The sequence below is a fragment of the Tetrao urogallus genome (assembly GCF_951394365.1).
Source record: "Tetrao urogallus genome assembly, chromosome: 3".
NCBI lineage: Eukaryota > Metazoa > Chordata > Aves > Galliformes > Phasianidae > Tetrao > Tetrao urogallus.
In genome coordinates, this window is record NC_136815.1 from 62,931,595 (window position 1) to 62,951,392 (window position 19,798).

Genomic DNA, 19,798 nt, shown 5'->3' on the forward strand with positions numbered 1-19,798 from the left:
GCGTATTTGCAATGAGTTATTTATCCTAAAGAAAATATTTTATCTGTCGTTGTCTCCTCTGAGGTTTCGGTTTCCTTTCTTCATAGCTCTCCATAATACATGCACACCTTTTTGAAGCAATGGAAAGAGAATCTCATAAGTAATGCTAGCACAATGCAAAGTGCATGATAACAAAGGACATATCTCAGTGATTTAATACTCTACACATAAGAAGTTTGAAAGTTGTCAGTTTTACCAGGATGTAAACAGGCAAAGCAGTTTGGTTTCACTTCTCCTTTTGCTTCTAATAATTATGTTATTGTGATGTTTCTGAGAAAGCACTGAGTAACCACTAGGGTATTTTTATTTAAAAGTTGAATATTCAACATGAGGACTACACATGATATTCCAGTTCAGAAATTCTTTAAACTCTGTGTTTCTCGGTAACTTTCTCTAGTCTTTATCTAGCAGCTATTCTCAGTATTGATAACAAAATTTTGTGAAACTTTCCCACTTTTCAGTATTTGTTTATCATGTGAGAAACTGGCCATAATTTTATATGACCTTACACTAGTGTAGGAAAAGCAGACAGTGGGTAACATAGGGTAACACAGCTCACTTAATCAGCAACAGAAGCCAGAAAAAGCACAATGCTCTAGTTCAGTTAGTCTGTTTGTTGCATGTCTCTTGAATAAGTCCACACATCAAGTTAATGACTTTGATTTTTTCAAAGCTTTCAATAACTGATAGCAGCTCTGCAAGCAGTAGTTGTGTAGTTGGATTGCTCTTGGAAGGGAACACCGAGAAATGTCTATGAGAATATGTGGGGAGATGCATGTATACACAGGTGAAGCAGGTGAAACAGTTACTTGGCAGCGTGACAAATAGAGTTGGAGTTTTGTGAACTTTCTAAAGCATTTACCACACTGATGAACATGGAGGTCTTTTCTCTATATGTCTTTTAAAAATTGCTGGGCTATATTGCCAATCTCAAAGATTCACCAAAGTTCAGTTCCAAGAATTTCACACTTTAGGAATCAGTTAGCCATTTATACAATACTGAGTATGTGTTGCAGTGTTTAGAGAAAAACAGTGGCATTAACACTACTGGGGTAGTAAAACGCTCTGCCAGCATTCTGATTTTGCTTATGTCCGTTGGTTAAAAGGAAGGCACTATTTGCACTTCCAATTTTCACTATTTTACAATAAAAATGACTCTTGCCTGTTTCACTTTTAAAAAAACAATTGTACCCTTAAATAAGCAGTGATTTTATAGCCCTGTGCCTTCACTGTGCCGGTTGGCTGCAATGGGTGCTCATAAAAAGCTTCTGTATTGATCTGTGTCATCTGGATTGCACTATTCACCACATTGTCGTTATTTCTGGCATGAGTATATTGAATGAAGAACTATAAGGTTTTCAAATACATACTTGTCACATCTGCACTGCCTGTTGGATTACTTTTTTAAATTAAAATAACATGCAATTGAATGACTTTCAGAAATTAACAAGCAGCACTATTATTTCCAAAGCTATACCATGTGTGATATATATAATTGGCTTCCCTATGGAATTAAATTCTTTCACAGACATCTTACAGCAGTTATGCAGGGGAAAAATGTCTACTCTCTCTTTATGATGACAAAGAAAATTTGTATGACAGAGAGCAAGCTTCACCAAAGTGACGGTGTAATCTCATCTTCATTCATATCTGTGGCACTACTTGTATATGTCTTTAAAATTAGATAGGTTTATTCAAATTAAAACTAGATCTAATACATCTATTAATTTTGTTTAGAAATGAAATGGTGTACACTAGTTTGCTCATGTCTATGATCTGCACATTCTCATGGATTCACTAGTCAGTCCAAATGTCATCTAATGGAATTAGAAGAACAGAGTTTCAGAAGACTCTCAGAAAACATTTTTAACAAAGGGAAAATTGGATGACATTTCTGTCTGACATACCTACTGGTGAGTACCAACTAATGACTCCAAATGTACTTCAGCTAGTATATGAAAAGGGAAATGACAGAATGTCCTATCTTTTATGGATGATATCCATTTATAATTAATTACTTATAACCAGGCATCCAACCAATTCTATTCGTCTTCCTGACAGGCAACTGTTATGTGACCACTGCCTAGTGTGGCTGGACATTAGCATTTGGTAGCCTGAAAAGAACAAACTGACTGATATTAGAGAAGGTACTATGCTGTGGTTTGGAGTAATTTATTCTCACTTCTATATTTAGTGTTGGTGTAACCTCACCTTGAATACTGCATGCATTTCTGGGCTTCACAACATAAAAATGATCTTAAGGTACTTTAAATCCAGAGGAGGGCAGTAAGTCTCATAAAAGGGCTGGGGGGATATGTCCTGTGAGGAGATGCTGAGGACTCTTGAAATGTCTAGTCTGGAGAAGAGGAACCTGAGAGGCAATCTCATTGCTCTCTGTAGCACCATGATGAGGGGAGGCAGAAGGAAGTGCTGAGTTCTGACGTTATCACTGATGGCAGGATGCAATGAAAAGTTTATTTGGTCAAACACTGGAACAGCCTTCCTAGAGTGTTTAGGTGTTCAAGAGGCATTTGGACAGTGTCTTCAGTAGTATGCTTTAGCTTCTGGTTAGGTGTGAAGTGGTCAGATAGTTGGATTTGATGATCTTTGCAGTTCCCTTCCAACTCAACTCCTCTCTTCTCCCCTTTCTTTCATTCCTTTCCCTTCTTTTTTCTCCCTTGCTTTTATGATCAAGGCCAGTGGTACCCTGGGGTGCATTAAAAAGAGCATGATCAGCAGACTGAGAGAGGTTATCTTCCCCTCTACTCTGCCCAGGTTAAACAACATCTAGAGTACTTTGTCCAATTCTGTACTCTTCAGTTCATGGAAGACAAGGAACTTCCAGAGAGAATCAAGCAGAGGACCACAAAGATGGTTATGGGCCTGGACCCTCTCCCTTATGTAGAAAGAATGAGAGACCTGGGGCTGTTCAGCATGGAGAAGGCTGAGAGGGTATCTTATCAATGCTTATAAATATCTACAGGGCAGGAGAGAAGTGGATGGGGCCAGACTCTTTTAAGTGGTGCTGAGTGACAGAAGACAAGGAAATGGGTACAAACTGGAATGTAGGAAGTTCCAGACAAACATGAGGAAAAACTTTTTTACTTTGAGGGTGATAAAGCACTGGAAGAGGCTGCCCAGAGAAGTTGTGGAGTCTCCTTCTCTGTAGATATTCGAAACCCACCCTGATGCTTTCCTATGTCATCTACTGTAGGAAACCTGCTTCAGCAGAGAGGCTGGATTCGATCATCTCCAGAGTTTCCTTCCAACCCCTACAACTCTGTCATTCTATGATTCTGTGATTCCATTCCAAACATTTCAGACTGGCAAGAAAAACTTTAGAAGTAGACAGTGTCTTCAGAGGATACCAAGCTTACATTTAAGCCTGAAGATTTACATAATTTACATGATATTCAGAACTCTGAGCTAAGTCCAAGATACTTAGAATGTGAAAGGCATGCAATGAAATACATGACATTTAGCACTGCCACTGAAAATTAAAACAGGGAAAAAATCATGTCCTTTATCTTTGTAGCATTTTAGAAGAAAACTGTTCTTACTGACTGCTATTACTGAAATCCATTTTTCATTCTTATGAGTGCAATTCACCCCAGTTAACAAGACTGTGCATCAAAACACAAGCATTCATGGATTGCATACACTGCATCAACTGCACTAGTAGGAAGTAGCTGTGGTCTCAGAATCATCCTTGAATGCAACCGTTTTTGCATCAGTCAAGATCAAATGAAACAATTTCATTAAAACAAGAAATGAGACAATGTCGTGATTGCAGTCTCAATGATGGCATCGTTTTTGATAGCTTCCTGTCCCAGTATATATGATACTGGACATGTAAATATTAAGAAGTGGTAGGGTGAGAGTGGAGTAGTTAGAGAAGTTGAATTGTTCTTTGTCTCTCTTTTAGCTGTTTATGACTGTTGAAGACTATCACTGTTTTAGAGTATTACTTTTGGAAGAACTATCTTTGAATGCTATGTGTATCATTGGTTTAATGGATGGCTCAATTACTGGTTTAGCTGTTTTGCTCTAAATGGTAATTAAAACAATCAAAGAAGAGGGACTGGCAGGCTTCAAATATCAATCATTGTTCAAAAGCTTTTTCTTCAGTTTTTTTCATGAACAAATATGTCTTTATCTAGGAACAAAACCACTAAATTTTTGAAATCCCCATTAGTCTATAGTCTTTTGGCACTAAAACTACACTAAATTTCCTTCTTTGAGCTGCACCAAACTTCCCTTTGAGCTCCACCATACTTCCCTTGGACTGCTGTTGTTATTAATTTATTCTTGAAATGTGTTGGGAAGATATCTGCGTTCTTTTTACATGTACTGCCTGTTCTTTACAACAGCATGTCTGCCATTTTATGTTGTGTGTCCATTTGTGCCCAGGTTATGAACAGAGAAACTATCGCAAGCCTAGGGCATAAAGATGGCCATTATACCAGTATATTGGTATTTAATACCAAACAGCTTCATCATACTTGCCCAGTTCAGAATGGGTAGTTCTCCAGCATTAGAGCTTTTGCTGTTCATGAATGGACAGGTGACTAGCTGGTGTTTTGGAAAGTGTAGGACTAGAGTCAAAGGACCCCTGCTAAGTCAGTGGTGCAGGATCAAAGTGGAAGGATTGACGTTAATGCAGTAAGCTGCCGATCTCCTATTTCTTTGTAAGGCTTCCAGAAAAAAAAGAAAAAGAGCAATTTGCTCTAGACATTAAAGAGATTTTATGATGTCACAAAAATGGGGTCATATATATATATGTATTCAGGGATGAGCTAATACTGCAGATTTCTAATGCAGCAAATCACCATTGCCTCATTTATTTATAGTGAATTTTTGCTATTTTCAGTATATACGAGTTTATAAATATCCTCAAGTCCTTCCAGTCTGTGAAACACTGCTTAACAGCAATGACTCGGCTTCAGTTTGCATCGTTGCCATCATTTTATCAAAGTCTTGCATGCATTTCCGTAATGTGTTACAATTGCCAAAGAGGGGATGGAAGAGCTGTAAGGGAATATTGATTTGAAACAACAAATATAGACAGAAAAAAAAGTGCTTTTCATACAAAGAGGATAGAAGTGTGGAATTGTACATATCTCTCCACTTGCAGATTTGAAAAAGAATACCAGCTCTGCCATGAGGAGCTTTTGTGCTAATATTATTTTGAGTTTACTCTTACTTCTCAAAGGAAGAAGAGATCTGTTAAATATTCTTTGTAATATAGATGGTTGGAGAGAAATTTTAACAACCTTTCACATTTCTTCCTGTAAAGTCAGTTTGGGAATTAGAAGAGGTGAAAGGGACTAGGGCAGAGATGGGCAGATGGAGTTTCACCTTGAAACATCTGTTGAATTCATGCTCTAGGGAGCTCTTATCCAGTCACACCTCCCAGTTCTGTGTTTTCTGCCCCCTCTTGAGACGTACAGCTTCCTTTAACAAACTTTTTCCCCCTGGATTGCTGAGAAATATTTTTTTTGTTGTTATTTTTACTGTGTCTTATGGGCTTAAAAAGCGATCAAACCATCCTAGCTCTCATAGCTTTTCTTTTTGACAATACCTGCTTTGCCTGAAGCCTGTAGCTTGCTGTGACTGTCTCACCTGCAAAAATTTCCTTAGCATCCATATATGCCTACCATGCCTCCTAAAAATCCTGTTAAGAAGGGAGTAAGCATCAGTTCATTAGGAGTCCCAGCCGTTCTGCCTGCCATTTCACACTTGTGTGTGATAGACAAACTGCTATAACAGCAATCAGCTGCCAAAGACTATGTAAACATTTTGCATCTTCTAGGAAAAGCTCTTCGGCAGTGTTACATATGGGTGAGTTTTGGCTCTCAGGATTGAGAACCCTGCTCAGCTAGATTGTGATCAGCTTTGTCTAGGAGATTGCATTAGCATGTCCTTGCTCATTCCCATCAGCCCAGATAGAGTGAGGGGAGAGCTAGACTTTGAACTTATCTTTCTTCATCCATTTTGCAGGGAAAACCTATCAACACTTCTCAACGGATAACTTGTCCCTTCAGCACAAATCTATAGTGCAATCTGATGACTGCTCTTATTATGGCATCTGCCCACTCTCTCATCCACTTTCTATTTCCATCTACTTTGTTATGTTAAGGGCAATATTAAGGGTATTAAGAGTTAAGGGTAGACTCAGTGACCCACTGTTGTTTTCTTCTATCCTGTTGTTGTTTTCTGTCATTCTGAAGTGTAGAGCAGGGTCTTCCATTTGAAAATGTGGCACCAAATCACTTAGGCATAACAAGAGCCACGGAGGATCTCACCACTGTACCATGGCTACTCCGTAGTCTCTTTCTTCCAGTGTTCACGTGCTGGTTTTGGAAGAGAGGGGGAAAAAGAAAAAGAAAAAGTAAAAAGAATGAGACTTCTCCTAGAAACAAAAGTATTTGTTCTCTTTTGAACTCCATTTATCCTTTTTTATCCAAAGCATTCCACAGCAGTGAATTCTCTTGTAAGTAGATTAACAGTCAAGTGAAACTTATTCCAGTGATTTGAGATGTGAAGGGGGGAAAAACAAGTTTTAGCGCTGTAGGGACCGTGAGAGGTTATCCATCTCATTATGTGCCAAGATAGGATCATCTTAATCTGAACCTTTCCACAGCCTTATGAGGCTGAAATTTAGCTATATTCACTGCTACAAAATATATCTTGATGATGAACCTAAGTTTCTCTCAATGCAACCAAAGTCTTCATTTCTATAAGCACTGGGTAAATTAAAAAAAGAAATGAGTCTGGACACGAAAGCAGAAAAACAGAAGATTCCGAGCGTGTGAGACAGGAGATTTGGGCAAGCATTCAGAAGCACAACCTGGCTAAGAGAAAGCAATATATGCCAATAGAATTTATTCTGTCTTTTTGCACTTAGGCCTTCAAACAAAAGTAATAAGTGACAAAGAGGTGTGAGAGATGATGGGAAATGTACATAAAAGTAGTTGCTCATGGTAGATACAGTGGCCATAGCAAATTCTGGCTGTACCTTTTCATCACAGGTGCACTTTCTTTGCTTTCATTCCTAAATGTTCAATTTAAGATCTTCCTTTTTCTTCAATGATATACTAAAAAACTGCTTAGCTGGACCCACATCAGTATCCAGGAACCCAGCAATGGGCTGCTGGTATCCTCTGTTTCTGCTGAAGTCTTTCTGAATCTTGACAGATTCAATACCTGTTTTCCCCACTTATACAGTTATCTCAATAGCACTCTCTAATCACTCAGGAATTAAGAGAAAATAGGTCAATATCCTCAGACATGAAGTGGCAGATACATGTGTATATTCACACTTATGGATGGATAGATATTCAAGTAATTACTTACGTACTTGATGAAAAGAACCATGCAATAGCTGAAGAAGGTAGATTTCCTGAAATACTGCTTTTTATATCCTAGACAGTACCCTCTGCTGCTCTAGTGGACTGGGTCCACTGCATTGTACATCTGTACAGAATTGGAGTGAGAATATGAACATTACAAGAGTGAAGAAAAAAGGAGCTGCAGCATTTCTTTAGAACTGGAAGCTGTTACTAGATCAGTTTGGTCAGATTGCTGGCTGGAGTCTGGTAGTAGCCATCTGACCTGTTCACCTGCTCTGGAAATTCATGCCATGTCCCTGCAGGAGAAAGTGGGTTATTATTAAAAAGCAAGGAGCAATAATTTCTACTATACTTAAATTTTGAGTTCCTTGCTGTTCTTCAAAATCTATTTTTTTGTTTTTATTATTATTATTTTTCCCCAAACTCTTACTTCTTTTATGTAATCATTCAGTTTTGCAGTTGGAGAAGTGCAGCCTTTTTTTCCTTGGGGGGTGGGGAGGGAGGCAGAGAAAATGGAAATTCAGCATTTGTTAATTCTAGCTAAGAAAGTCTGCTCAGGGATGGTCAGATGACCCTGACTTAGTTACAGTAATGCTTTTAGAAGCATATCCACTCATTATATTAATTTTGATGACTCAGGGAAAGAAAAGTGTTCTTAACATACTTAATGGGATTTTTGGCCTTCTTCCCAGTAGCAATCTAAAAATGACTGGAGTGAATGCTCACTATTGATTTTAGCTATGGATTCAGGCATTGATTTCAGGAAGCTGGGGACAGTGGATGGACCGGTGAAATAGAATGCAAACAGAATTGCAAGAAGTAAAATTGCTGGGAAGATTCCTTTTGAACCTCCACTAACTTCCTTGGTTCCAATTAGTTTCCAATTGTGCTATGGACGACTCCCAAGCAGGGAGATAGTAGAGATGCAGCAAACCATGATGGCATGACAATAAATAGCACCTAGTTACTTCAAACTGGCAAGAAATGCCATTACAGTCTGGTTCTTTGCTGGTGTTTGGTTACAAGATAACAGTAACCCAGCATTGGGCACTCAAAAACAGCCCTTACAAGGGGATGGCAATACAGCACACGTTCTCATTGAGCTAGTTAGGGATTTACTGACTGAGAGTAAGGAGATGATGTACTTGAGAGATTCAGTGTGATAACTGCAAGCCTGTTTTAATAGATAATGAAGCTTATCTTGTTGAGGAAGTTATGGCAGGGTACAAGTTGAGTTGCTTTTTACAGTATTTCATTGCACGGGGACAAAGGCACTTGTGAGGTGGTATGCTTAAAATTGTGCACTGTTTCACTGCTCACCAGACCTGGTCAATGTTAGAAAGCTCCATGAAATCCTAGACTGAAGATTTTGCCTGACACCACTTCTCTGGAGTGTCCTTGCATGTTGCTAGGGAAACTGCAAAGGAGATAAAAGAAAGATGCTCACAGTTGTTCAGATGACAGAATCTAAGATAAATGGGGGAGGCTAAATATTTTCTCACAGGGCTAAACTGTGGCTCTAAACTGCAGACCTTGTTACATAGGAGAGAAATAAATATGAAAAGAAACTCCATGGCAGCAGGAAGAGGACTGCACTTCTGACAGCCTCTGCTGGATGCTTTTTTTCTAGATATTAATAAAAGCAGATCAGCTGCCTTTGAATGAATGCAGTGTCCAGTTTCAGCCCACTATCTGAATCTTTTGAAGACGAGGAGAGGCCTGGCTCTACCTGCTCTATTACCTCACTTGCATCTTCCTTCTCCCTTCAGAGAAATTTTAGGGAGAAAATTATAGGAACCTGTATGGCCGTAATTAAAGTAATATTTCAACAAAGGGAAATATTAGTATTTAACCCCATGACCTCCCTGCATGGTAAGGAAGCAGTATTGTTGCCATTTGGAGGAAATAAATACAGACAAAAGGAGATTTAAGGGATATAAGAAAAAAGGAAAAAGGTGGGGAAAGTTTCAGCTACCCTGAGAGTCTACCCTGATCCCTTTAGCCTACAAGGTAGCTAGAGATGCACAACTGGATGTAGTGATAGAAACAGTTTCCTGTTACAACATGGGAAAGCTATGTTGAAGTCAGAGCTAGAAGTCTGCAGAAGGCTTGAGTTTCTTTGCTTTGCTTTTCTTCCTGGAATCTGCCCTTTTCTGGATGTCACTTTATCAACAGGATTTTTATTATCACTGAATATGGTCTTAAAAAGAAAAGAAAACAAAATATGATTGACTGGGGAGACCAATGAGAATTGAGGTGCCAAATCAGACAAAACTAAGGTGTTTTACCTACTCATCAATCTTTTCAATTTCAGTAGCTGGATCTTAGACTCCCAAAGTTGAGATATGTTCCAAATAAGCCCATACCCCAGTTCACCGCATGTAGTACAGGGCACAAAAAGCAGTGAAGTCATCCATTAAAAATCAGGACTGTTTCATTTCTTCTTTACGGTCACCTAATTCCCAAAGTATCTGGTAGTTTCTGGATCTCAGAAGTGTAAAATTCTTGCTACTCCTTTATGCATGGAGGACCTACAATTTGTTATGCATGTGGCATCCTCTAGGAGAGAATTCCTGCAGAATGGGAAACCACATATTCCAAATTATTCTGAATTTTCCTATCTGCAATCATGCCTATTATTTGAGGGTTTTTTTTTAAACTGGCAGATTAAATTATCACATCAACAAGAAATTTCCTGAAAACTTCATACTTCCACTATCTAGACACTCAGTTTGGCAATTTCAGTAGATTTCAGTATCTTAGTCTGATACACTACTGCTGTCTGCTAAGGAGAGAGTGATGAATGTATGTAGACTGAAGAAAGATTTACATCCACATACCAGTTTGTTTAAACCATTGTTAACAACTAGAGACACAATCAGCAGCTGAGGATCAGCTTCATCAATACCAGGAGATTGGTGGAAATTCCTTACTTGAGATACAAAACCAGGAAACCATGCAGTTAAGCCAGTTTAATAATATTGTTACTCAGATAAAATGCTTTTTTCTCCCTACCAAGTTATTCCAAAACAACTGCTTATGTATGTATGTGTGTGTATATGTACATATTCTGACCTACTTCTTATTAAATTGTATTTAAAAAAGATTAATTATGCATTTGCATCAGCAACAACATTTTACAGTCAAAAGCTGGATGACGGAAAGAGCTAGCTTACTTTCTCTCAAATTCCATGCCATGAATCAGTGAATTAATTTACCAGTGGATGTGGAACACAGTGTCATGAATCTTGTTTTATAGGCAGCCATCAGTGGTATGCAGTGAAATTCTTCTAATGAGCAAGTCCATCAGACAGGCAAATTCCTCTGAAATGTGGTCATTGCAGAAAGTAGAATGAGAAGTCCCAGTCCCAATTCTTGAAGACAGTACCTGCCACTTTTGAATTAAATAATTTTGTTGTTGTTGTGTGTTTTCAGAACATTTCATGACCTATTATAAAAAAGACTTTTATTCATGTCAATAATTGTGATGCTCAGTAAAATAACTTGCTTGAAAAACAGCTGCAGAATTTGAACCTACAGAAATGATTTCAGCAGAGATTCCTAAGCAATCCACCATTCTTACTGAGAATCTTAGACTTTGGTAGTTAGAAATAATGAAAAACTACAAGGTATTTGTAAATCTTTTCTATCATTTAGTATATATCTACCTGCAGTAAGAGCATCATCCTCAGACTTATTTCAGCAGAGTCTGAAGCCAGAGAAAGGCTTATACCATGCAGCATGCCTCTAGAGAAGTCCCAAAGGGAGTGGATAGCAGAAGTCAGTCATTTGGCAAAGGCAGAGGAGTTACTGGTGCAACAGTGTGAAAAAGAATAGAAAGGTAGAACACATGAAAATCTAATTTCTGTTCATCTTCTAAGTATGAACTAAAACAGCAGCTATCCAACAGGAGATTGTTGTAGGACAGTACACTGAAATGCTAAAAATAAAACCTCTCCACCCCCTTGTTTTTTAAATTAAAAAAATATATATATCAATTGTAATAGTATTTGCCAAACAGAGCAATTGCTAAAGGTGAACATTTGGTCAACATGTCAATACTGAAGGCTGACTTGCTTAGGACAGCAACTGTGCTTAAAACAGAAATTCTCTCTGAGACAAAGATAAGTACTTTAAAAATTGGTTTAGATGGACATTATTCACGTGTGTTTGTTAGACTCAAAGACCACAACATGGAACTAGAAAAAGTACTTTTTTCTTGTCAAAAGTCGAGATGATCTGACATGAGAGTGCTTGGGCATGAAGCAGCCTTACAGGGTTTGGCCCCCAGCAAACAGCTTCAGAAAAAGTAATGAATGCCAAGGGACTCTGAGGGACAGATGAGACTCCAGGATACTGTGATGACTTCACTACTATGTCCTCACTGACTGAAATTGGTTAATATGCTGTAAAGATTCCGCATGTGTTTTGCACTTCAACTGTCATCATTAGGCTTTGAAAAACCTAGGTACAATGGTTCCAATTATTGCACTCAGAGAACCACCAAAGCTGAAGATTGGAATACATAACTCTGTGTACATACCATCAGTACCATTCATGCTTCTGTGCCTTATTGATGAACACATTTCTGGTTCCCAAAAGCTTAGTGCCATTGTTAGATACAGAGCTGCAAGCATCATGCTTTATTTCCTAAGCCTGAGTTCCATACCCGTTATTGCTCCTTATGGCAATTTTGGAGATGTGCTTTATTTAAATAAGCTTTTCTTCATTGAAATAACTGTAACAGATGTTTTATGTTCTATTTGTTTTGCTCTGTGGTAACGCTGTGGAGAGAGATTAAATTAGCTCCCCGCACAGAATATTTCTAGGGTGGAACTAAAGAAGGCATTGCATATGTCCAAGGGACAGTCAAGCATGTGTTCAAGGGGCAGATAGATTGGCAGTGCTGCATGTGCTCATTCTTTACTTGGTTTCATTGCTTTCAATAATAAGTGTGCATCATGTCACCAAAATCTGCAGGGCATCTATGTATATTTAAGCCTTGCATTGGTGATAATGGAACTCAATTAATAGTAAAGCTTATGAATAACTTATCTTTGTTCTCCTGAACCTTACTTCCCTATATTCCCCTAATATTCATACATTTTTATGTATCAATAATCTTTGTCTACTGTACAGACTAATATACAACATAGTTAAAAGTGTTATCGAAGAAGGGTCATGTCACGTCTTTCTCTTCTTAATGCTAGGCAAGGTTAGAATGAAATTCTGAGGCCTTTATTAAAGCATAGTAATCGTTTATTTGACAAAATGTAAAAAATTAAAAAAAATAATCTTGTTAACAATTCCTTGAAGCTAGGTCATGGAAACTTCATTACATTGTATACATTTGGATAATCAAGGCTGCCCAGCAACATTTCTTCAGAAGAAAACAAACAAACAAACAAACCAGTATTAAAAAGAGATTTTCTAAGCTTTTTGAATACTGAGAAAATAAATCCACTGTACAGTCTCAGTAGAGAAATCTGTCATGATTTTAGCCTTGCTTGTCATCATTAACAGAACGATAGATCCACCCACGAGTCACCAGCTCCATGACAAACCATGTTATATCAGAATACAAACTTTTCTCATCTAAGTGTATAAAGAAGTCAAGAAAATGTCACTGTTCCCAGACTGAAGTCTTCTGACAGCACAAAGTTAATGACACCACAACAATCTTTCTCAACAGATGACTTTAGCTGTAACTTTGATTTGAGAAACATGCTTTGAACACAGTTTATTCTCCAAAGCATTAGTCATGAGAAGACATCTTTTCTCTGCTTTCCAAGTCTGGTTAGTTTGGTTGTTTCTCCATTTGAGAGCTAAACCATTTTGAACTGAACTAATGAGGCTGAGCACATTTAAGCATGAGCGGCGATATCTTTCGCTCCATAATAGTGTAGGATTTCCTATGTGTATACAGCACATTTTTATGTGGAGTATCTTGTGTCCCACGCACTGAGTGCTTTTAGTTTGAACTGCTTTTAGCAGAACTGAACGCTGCTTAGGTTGAATTATTTCAGCCTAGAATAAGTTCTAATGAAGGGCTTGGTTTTTCAAGGACCCAAGACAGTCAATGAAGGCTCACACAAGCAAACTCAAAGCTGTCAGAAGGCTGACATTAAAGGACTGATGATGTCAGAAAACAGGAGACAGAGGATGGGCTGTGTTGGGATAATCTGGAAAGTGCTCACCAGTAACCAATATTAAAAAAAATTATGTTTAAAGAACATAAAAGCAAACAGAGTTTAAGCCTCCTAGAAAACCTAGATTGAATGTTTCCACTGATAGTTCAGGCAGGTAAAGCATGGGTTGACAGCTAGGGAAGTGACAGGTCTGAAATGGTAAGCACTTCCATTCCTACAGCTTTGGGTGCTCCCATTCTGCATGTAGCCTTAGCTGCCTGAGAGGAGGACTGTGTTTCTGGCATATCTGAGTCCCCTCAAACTGTAGCATGCTTATTCCTAGGACCCCGAGTTTCCCTTTTGCAGTAGAGGAGATAAAGCACAGAGAGATTAAACAGAGTTTGTGTGAGGTGGTTCTGGAAGTCTGTGGTAAGGGCTGGATGTGCCAATTGGATGTACCTTTCTGACCATCTGTCCTTTTTCCAAGTCATGACCAGGCCTATTTGTCATTTGTTGTCAAAGAAATAACTGCCAGTATCTGTACCTGCTCAGTTATCATTAGCACCAGCTGTTGTTGCTTTTTCAAATCAACATAAAGAGTGTTCAGATCCCTACTGTGTGCTTCCATGGTTTTTGAACTGTGCTAAGAGGATCCCCATGGTGTGCTTTCCTTGTTTCTTAGCATTGCTATGAATCCTTGACAATCTGCATTTCTTCTCTGTGGGGCCATTTAGAGAGCCAATGCCACTCTCCCATTGCATCCGTATCTGCTTCTCCTTCTGATGCATATAAAGAGAAGTGCCTCTGTTTTTCACATCATTCACTCATGCCAGCTTGTCATCAATCACTGTATTTATGCCTATTCAATATTAAGTGGATGATAAAGGGACAGTATAACACAAAAAAAGCATAGCACCAGGAAAACATTCATCTGTGAGTTGGTAGACTGGGTGGTCATGTGTGCAAAATCGAAGGAAGTATCCCAATGGAGTGCCTGCCCGATGAGCTGTAGTTGCTTGGTGAGGGGCTGATTCTTCAAGCACGGGTGTGCCACGAACACACTAATATCTTCATTTTCTGTAATGAGGACTTACAGTATCAGATTCCTGGTGAGAAAGGTTTCCTTCAGCTAACTGAAAAGGTGCCCCACCCCTCACTCTTCGTCTTGTAGGGGCAGTTATAGGTGATGGTTCAGGCCAAACCCTAAATGACACTATGCTGCAGACCTGTAATTCACATTACCAGTATAGGTGCACAGATTTAAAAGTAAGTGTGTGTGCTGGTATTAGAAGGATCCGTGTCTGAACTGATACACTGTGTGTGTTTGTGTGTGTGCTGTATAACTTTCTCTCAGTGCCACTGTAATTATCTGCTTCCATCAGTGTTTTCTTTCAGCTGAAATAACAAGGCTGAAAAATCCTCAGTGTATTATGGGAATGCTGACAGCTACAGTCAGTTGTTAATAATTTAGAGATGCGATTTACCCCCAGTTGATTTGTACCCTTAAAACACTGTATATAGTTTACCACAACTTTAAATGTCTGTCTTTTGTTCTTCTTTTATGTGTTATTTCCTGTTGAATCGGGAAGGTGGAAAAGATGGCCAGCCTCTGCAACATACATGTCCGCACAGGTTGCTTCTGTAACACAGGAGCCTGCCAGATGCATTTGGGTATAAGCGATGAGGACATCCAAAAGAACCTGCAGGTTAGTTTCTGAATGAGATTATGTGATACATTACCCTTGGAAAACTTACAAATTCAGTGACCCAGGCTATCAGTTCTGAATTTCACAAAGGATGGGAGATATGAGGGCTCCCCAGTTCAAGAAAGACTAGGAACTTCTAGGAAGTGTCAAGCTGAGGAGTACAAAGATAGTTACGGGCCTGGAGCATCTCCCTTACAAGGAAAGGCTAAGAGACTGGAGAATATTCAGTCTGGAGAAGAAAAGCCTGAGAGGGAATCTTATCAATGCTTATGAATATCTAAAGGGTAGGAATCAAAGTGAATGGGGCCAGACTCTTTTCAGTGTTCCTCAGCAACAGGACGTGGGATAAGGGACACAAATGGGAACACAGGAAATTTGATACAAATCTAAGAATAAACTTTTTTTCTTTCTGGGTGACACAGCACTGGAGCAACCTGCACAGAAAGGTTGTGGAGTCTCTGGAGATATTCAAAACCCCTCTGGATGCTTTCCTGTGCAACCTTCTCTAGGAACCTACTTTAGCAGAGGATTGGACCAGATGGTCTTTCCAACCTCTACAATTCAGTGAATATGCCACTGATTATATAAAATGGAACTGTTCTGACAATGGATATAAACAAAACTCCCACAGAAACCAGCAGGCTAGTGATTTGGTCAGCTAACTGAGTGTAATATCCCAGTTTAAATCTCAGCGAACTATGCAGATGAGACTGGAATTTATCTGGAGACTAATCTTGCTAACAGGCTATTCTGGCACATGCAAACTTTTTCTTGACATAAGTTTTTGAGAAGATCCTCTTGCTTTGGGGTAGAATAGGGCAAACATTACAAAACAATATTTTTCCTTGCTCGAGTAGCTAATTAGACATTTGGGATTTTTTCTCCTTTTTCTGCATGTATTCATGGGTTAACTGTGTATTTCTGAAAACAATATTTCAGGTTAGAATTAACAGACTTTTGAATAACTGTGTAGTAAGAGGGAAGTAATGCAGTCTGTCATAATAGCTCTGCTTTTCTTTCTATTTTAAACTAGGCTGGCCATGTCTGTGGAGATGATATTGACCTAATTGATGGACGTCCCACTGGTTCTGTGAGAATATCCTTTGGTTACATGTCTTCTTTTGAAGATGCACAGGCATTTTTGAAATTCATCATAGCCACAAGGTTCTCTAAGTCAGACACTGAGATTCCCTTTCAATCCTCTGCTACGCAGCTAACAACAGAACCTGCCCCAGATGACCACTCTTACTTTAACAGCGTCAATAAATTGTCTCCAAGAACGCATATTGCAGATAGAGAACATAGGAATAATCCATCTGGAACAGAGAGGACTGTCAGTTGGCGGTCACCGGAGTCTCAGTCGGAAAGCATAAGGGAAGCTCTTTCTGAGGTTGCTGTGCCAAAGATTAAAAGGGGTGGCAAGCCCATTACTGTCATCAATATTTACCTGTATCCAATCAAATCATGCTCTGCATTTGAGGTATGTGCTTTAAATTATACTTATTTTATCCCCAACTATCAAACGTGTCAACCAGGAACAACATGTGCATTAGATATTAGGAAACAGCATGGGGTGCTCACTTTTCCATTTCTCCAATCTCTAGGATTGAGCCCTGCCTGCTAAGGCACTCTAAAGGATTTTCAATTAGACTGAAGGTACAAGATGCAAATGTGTCTTTGCTCCTCTATCGCCCATCACAGAAAAATCAGCGCATAATATGCAGTTTTGGGGGAAAAAAAAAAAAAGTTGGCTTTGCAAAATTTGACTAAAATATAATCAAATAATTAGTATGCTTTCACTGAATGACATGTGATGGATTTGTAGGCATTGATGGGTAGGCAGCAATTTAGAAATAACTTGATTAACATGTTATAATTGAGAGGAGGTTGATTTACATTACAAAGAAATGTTATCATTAAAAATACATTTGCAACAGAAATATGACATTTAAGTGTTGCTGCACTATTTGAAAGTTCACTCTTTGAAGATTTTAATTGCTTTTTTGCCAAGTTAATAATATCATCACCTTAGCTGTGACTTTTTTTTAAAATAATGCATGATGAAATAGGTGTATGGCCCACACATGACCTAGAATGTGACTCTGCTTAGTACCATACTGAGAACTGATTTAATGAATGTCAATAATGGTATAACTTTCCCTGTGAAAACTTGCTGGTGTAGGTCACTGTCTCACATATGAATGAAAATTGGGGTCAAATCCAGTGGCAAATCACCTGCATTTAAAATATGGATTCTCAGCTGTTTTCATCTTTTTTCTTTTTTTTTCTTTTTTCCTTAATGCAAAAAAATAAGAAAGGGAGGAATTGAAGCAATGTCTTTGAAAGATTAACAAAACATCTGCATTTCTAAACTTGGTTTGCTTATGATGTTTTTAATTCAGAGGCACAGTCTTGAGCATTAAATGAGACCTGAACAAATAATTTTCCACCCTTTATTAACCTTCCACTAAATCAAACCATTTAAAAATCAAAGTAATCATGTGAGAATGTTTTAACCTTTGTTTAAATGTTGCAGTTATTACAGCTATATTGCAGAAGCCCACTACAGAAACACTGAAATATGTCTTAGCAGTATTTGGGACCGTTTGGGGTCAAATTCTATTTTTAACATGCAGGCTGGTGTTACAGGATACATACCAGAACACTCAGAGCCAGGAAGACTTTGAAGTAATTGTGCCCAGAAGCAGATAAACCATACCTCAGTGTGAAAGACAGCTTTTGTTTTCCCAAACTGAGCCAGTTTTCCTCTCTTCAAGCTCTGTGAAGGGAAACTTCTCTAGGTAATAAATTAATAAAAAGCTGGTACACCCTGACAGACAGAATTGCAGTTTTAATGGAGGAGGAAAATCCCCATGCATAATTCTTGTGCCAGGTATGTGTTAATGGGCCCAGCATGAAAGCAGAGTTCATCTCACCTGACCTTACCCCTCTAAAGTTAGATATTATTCGGTAAGCAGGAAGAGATGGATACCTGCTAAATCATCTTATCATAAAATAGGCATCTGCAGTAGGAAAAATGAATTGTCCCTAGGTATTTCTGTCTCTTTCCATTGACTGCACGAGGTATCAACGGCTACTTGGATTGGATAGGCAGCAGCTAACACTAGGCTTAGTTAGTTTAGATTAAAAGTGCAAATTTAAAATTTGGAACTGTATGAGGTTTAGGTTTTCATGCCTAGAAATATTTTTGAAGTCTCTGATTTGATATTTTTTGGTAATGAAGCATCAGCTGTGTTAGAGCCCAATAGCTAAGCACTGTCAGAGCCTGTACTGCCAAAGGGTAATACCTAATGAAATGTATGCTTGCTTTAGTATATAATATTGAAAGGGACTGGAACTTCACTGTAGGCAGCATGCAGCTCTCCTCATCGTCTTCTCAAAGAACATGTTTTGTACATTTCCATTTAATCCATAGAAGATAACAATAGAAGTTGAATTAATAGATTTAATTAAAAATGGATTTCAGTGCATAAGGAGAACAGGCCAGGAAGTGAAGCCAAAAGTATATTGGAACATTATATGATTTTCAATATTGAAGTAAGCCAGAAAGGAAAATGTGTTTGCTTATGCGATCATCTTCCTGTCTACCAGGTGTTCTTCATATTTTTGTTACCAAAAGTCAGAGTAGCAGATAGTAGGCACTATCTGTCATATATTTATAGACAGATTGAAAGATCTGCCAACCTGATTTTCTGCATGTAAAAGAGATAAATATGGCAGCTCACAGCCCACCACTTGTAATGAGCATTAAAACTCAAAGGCAGTTGATCCCATTCTCACCCAGACAGTGGCTTAGTTTCTTTCCAATGCTGAAGTGTAAAATAGATAGCCAGTGCTGCCAGAACCCAGACCACCAAATGCAGAGTGCATCATCCTCCATAATACTCTGCACACCATTACTACAACTTCAGCCTATGTCACCTTGGAAGGGGAAAATAACCAATCCACACACACTGGAATTTTAAGCCAAGCATGCTAGAGACGCCGTACCACAATTAAATGGGCCCAAGTCCTGAAAATCATTTTGCCTTCTAAAATAGTAATTATCATAAGATCTCTAGGCTTTATCATGAAAAGGCTGATTCCAGTAGAAGATTATTCTTTTGCCACTCTCTTTGTCATGCAGACTTCACACTTTACTGTCCCTTCGCTTTACTAACTCCATAAACTTCTGAAGTAATAATGTAGCTTGTAGTTCCCATGGTCTTCAGATAGAAGCCAATAATTGAAATTCAATTTCATAATATAAATTTAAAATAGCTTTAAATGTTTTGCAGTTGTTGGAAAGTTAGAAAAATATTTCCTGTTAAAATTTGATGCCTATATTTGTCAGTTACATAGTAGCTCCAAACCAGCTGATGTGAAAAAGTGGCTTAGGTATTAGACTGCAATAAAATCACTCATCTTGTACTTGGATACTTGAGATCGGAATCTCAGATTCGTAAGTTCAAGTTGCAGTCTTCCAGTTGATGTAAAGGTCAGACCTTCAGCATGCCTTGTAAATGGGCTTTATTGGGAAGTACACGATCAGATTTGTTTGCCTAAAATAAAA

The 19,798-nt window shown here is 38.5% G+C and overlaps 1 protein-coding gene across 1 annotated transcript in view; it reads left to right on the forward strand.

Annotated features, from left to right (window-relative positions):
• The window catches only part of MOCOS (molybdenum cofactor sulfurase), a gene marked incomplete at both ends in the record, with an annotated part of 204,884 nt that overhangs the window by 157,730 nt on the left and 27,356 nt on the right, over positions 1-19,798 (forward strand). Inside the window, 2 exons of the mRNA XM_079533631.1 lie at positions 15,109-15,225; positions 16,259-16,705. Of these exons, the coding sequence (XP_079389757.1) occupies positions 15,109-15,225; positions 16,259-16,705 (564 nt within the window). The remainder of the gene's footprint in view (positions 1-15,108; positions 15,226-16,258; positions 16,706-19,798) is intronic.